This window comes from Atta cephalotes (genome assembly GCF_000143395.1).
Source record: "Atta cephalotes unplaced genomic scaffold scaffold00026, whole genome shotgun sequence".
Taxonomy (NCBI): domain Eukaryota; kingdom Metazoa; phylum Arthropoda; class Insecta; order Hymenoptera; family Formicidae; genus Atta; species Atta cephalotes.
Genome location: NW_012130090.1, coordinates 1 through 2795, shown reverse-complemented (window position 1 = coordinate 2795; position 2795 = coordinate 1). Strand labels below are relative to the sequence as shown.

Here is a 2795-nt window from a genome sequence, read left to right as displayed (position 1 = left end):
CCTTTTTTAATAATTTTATATTTTATAGATGAATATATTCTGTTTAATATATTCCGTGTATATAAATTTATAGACAAAAATAATGTAAATTATGCAAGCGCACATGCATATTTATTATCTATTAGATTAAATATGTGTTTCACACACAGTTTTTTAGATGTTAACATTCGATCGTTACAATCATTTCCTATTTATTTTTTAGATATATTTAGTTTCAGAAACTAAATGATAACTAGTTAGGACTAGAACAGTATTATTATATAAAACGTAATACAATGGAAAAATGCATCCTCAAAGTCAACAGATAGTGGAGAAAATTTTAGATGTTCAGAAACCAGCATGCCTACCTAAATATATTAAAAATTCCAAAGAATCATCGATACAGAAATAAATCAGAACATATAGAAATGCCTGTTTTATACGATACGATTATCGGATGGATCATTCGCCGAATAACGGTCCTCGTCAACAGGTATGAAAATGTTACGGTTCTCGAAACGTAACAATTCCGTTAACAAGCGACATTATTTTTCAACATTGCTTTTCAACTCAAGTCAAAACTTCGATATACAATATATCGCAGCTGAATGAGATCATACTTAGACAGTGGATTGATTTATGATATATCCAAAGTGGTCCGACTACTAGTGGAATATTGTAGGAGTAAGCGGGCAACGCATCGTCGGATTTTCTTCCCTGTATCCCGATTATAATACCATTAGATTACCGATGGCCAACTTATTCATCATCATCAATAAATGTTTCACGACATTACACCAAGAGTCATCAGATATTTCAATAAGTGAGAAACTTTATTGTCCATAAATCGATAAACTATATCAGAATTTTGTGCCACAGATGCGTTTAGCATAGTCAGCTATATGATGATCCTTCGGAGTACATTCGTACTCCATTTTCTCTGAATAAGGCATCGGAACATCAACGCCGGCGCATCGAACCGCAGGTGCGTCCAACTGAAAGAAGACTGGATTTTCCATCACTGTCGCGATGATCTCGGCTCCTACTCCGCATCTAGGCCAGCCCAGTTCGACGGTCATTAATCTGTGTGTTTTGCTGATTGATTTGAATATTGTGTCCCAATCCAAAGGTCTCAGCGATCGTAGATTGATAACTTCCGCTTCGATTCCTTGTCCTGCTAACAACTCGGCCGCTTGAAGCGTATATATATACGCCTGGCCATGTGTCACTAGGGTGATGTGCTTTCCTGGTTTCTCCACTTTAGCCTTGCCGATAGGTATCTGGTAATCCTTGTCCATAGCTTGATCGGACACGGGAAATTCAATGTTGTAAAGCATTTCACTCTCCAACATGATTACGGGATCGGGATCTCGTACAGCCGACTTCAAGCAGCCCCTGTAATCTTCGCAGGTCGCCGGCGACATGACTTTCAAGCCAGGCGTACTCATGTACCATGCGGCAAAACATTGAGAGTGCTGTGCAGCCAAACCTTTACAATTACCATTCGGCCCTCGGAATAGAACAGGAACGGAATATCTTCCACCAGACATATAGAAATTCTTCGCAGCACTATTGATAATACGATCAAAGGCTTGCATGGAGAAATTGAAAGTCATAAATTCGCATATCGGTCTTAAACCTGCTAGCGCTGCTCCGATAGCAATACCGCAGAATCCAGCCTCTGAAATTGGTGTATCGATCAGTCTCTTGTCACCGTATTTCTTCCAGAGACCACGTGTTATTTTGTAAGCGCCATCAAATTCCGCGACTTCCTCTCCTAATATGAATACCCTTTCATCCCGAGCTAACTCCTCGTCGAGGGCCATATTTAACGCTTCGCGCACTGTCATCTTCGTGACTGATCTATGGGACGTTTCGCCTGTGGGAATCTTCACTCGCAGTATCTCTTTACGCCTCAATAATCGAGCAAGATACATTTTAAATTAAATACTGTAATCAGTCTTAATTAAATTTCGAGCAAACTTCTGATCGTTATCGCTTGATTTTATTTCAATGCAAATTCAAACATATGTGTTTCAAAATTAGGAAATGCTCGAGGAAAAAAGCATATTATACGAAAATTCGTTCTTGCTGACTTTCGGTATAATATGGTTTAGATGGCTCAATTTCGTAGTATCTCATGTTAACGTCACAATTCAAATTGATCCAATGCCGAAATTTTTAATGAAGCCCATAAATGGATAATAGCGATTCAACAACACATTGTCATCAACGAATGGTTGTCTTCATGATTGGAAAACAGGCTTCCTGTATACGAAGATAAAAAGTATCAATTTTCTAATTTTACGTACATAATAGATAACAATTTATTAGATTACTTGTAATTTATACGTAATTCAAATGATAATTTGTTACAATCTCAATATCGATCCGCAGATAGAGCAATTTTTCCAATCGGCCGCTTTTTGGCTTTGGACACACCTTGATTCCACCAGGTAAACAATACTTTTTATTTCTCAACTCTTAACAACAAATATCATATGTATATGACATATCATCGACGTTGATAATATTGCAACATGTTATTCATATGTTTGCGTGCTTTTTCTCATTCAATTGTATAAAATACAAGGTGATACAAAAAAAATTTGAATTTTTAATTAACATTAATAGATAATAGCTTGTATTTTAATTAAAAGTCGTAAGATATAAAACGCGTCTTATAATCTAAAGATGTATGTTATTAAGTGTACAACTTTGCTTCCGCCGTTTTCCTATAGATGGCTTTAGCGGTAAGTGATGGTCGAAATAAATCATAAAAAAAAGATCATAGACGTCATACAATAAACTTGGGC

The 2795-nt window shown here is 36.6% G+C and overlaps 2 protein-coding genes across 2 annotated transcripts in view; one reads left to right on the top strand and one right to left on the bottom strand.

The window, feature by feature from the left end:
- LOC105620426 (probable ATP-dependent RNA helicase DHX34) overlaps window positions 1–622 on the top strand; it is a 13181-nt gene extending 12559 nt beyond the window's left edge. Inside the window, 1 exon segment of the mRNA XM_012201921.1 lies at window positions 584–622. Coding sequence (XP_012057311.1) covers window positions 584–622 — 39 coding nt within the window.
- A 217-nt stretch (window positions 623–839) lies between these two features.
- Window positions 840–1916, bottom strand: LOC105620391 (pyruvate dehydrogenase E1 component subunit beta, mitochondrial-like). The gene has a single exon (XM_012201890.1). The coding sequence runs from the start codon at window positions 1914–1916 to the stop codon at window positions 840–842; it is 1077 nt and encodes a 358-aa protein (XP_012057280.1).
- Window positions 1917–2795: the final 879 nt, after the last annotated feature.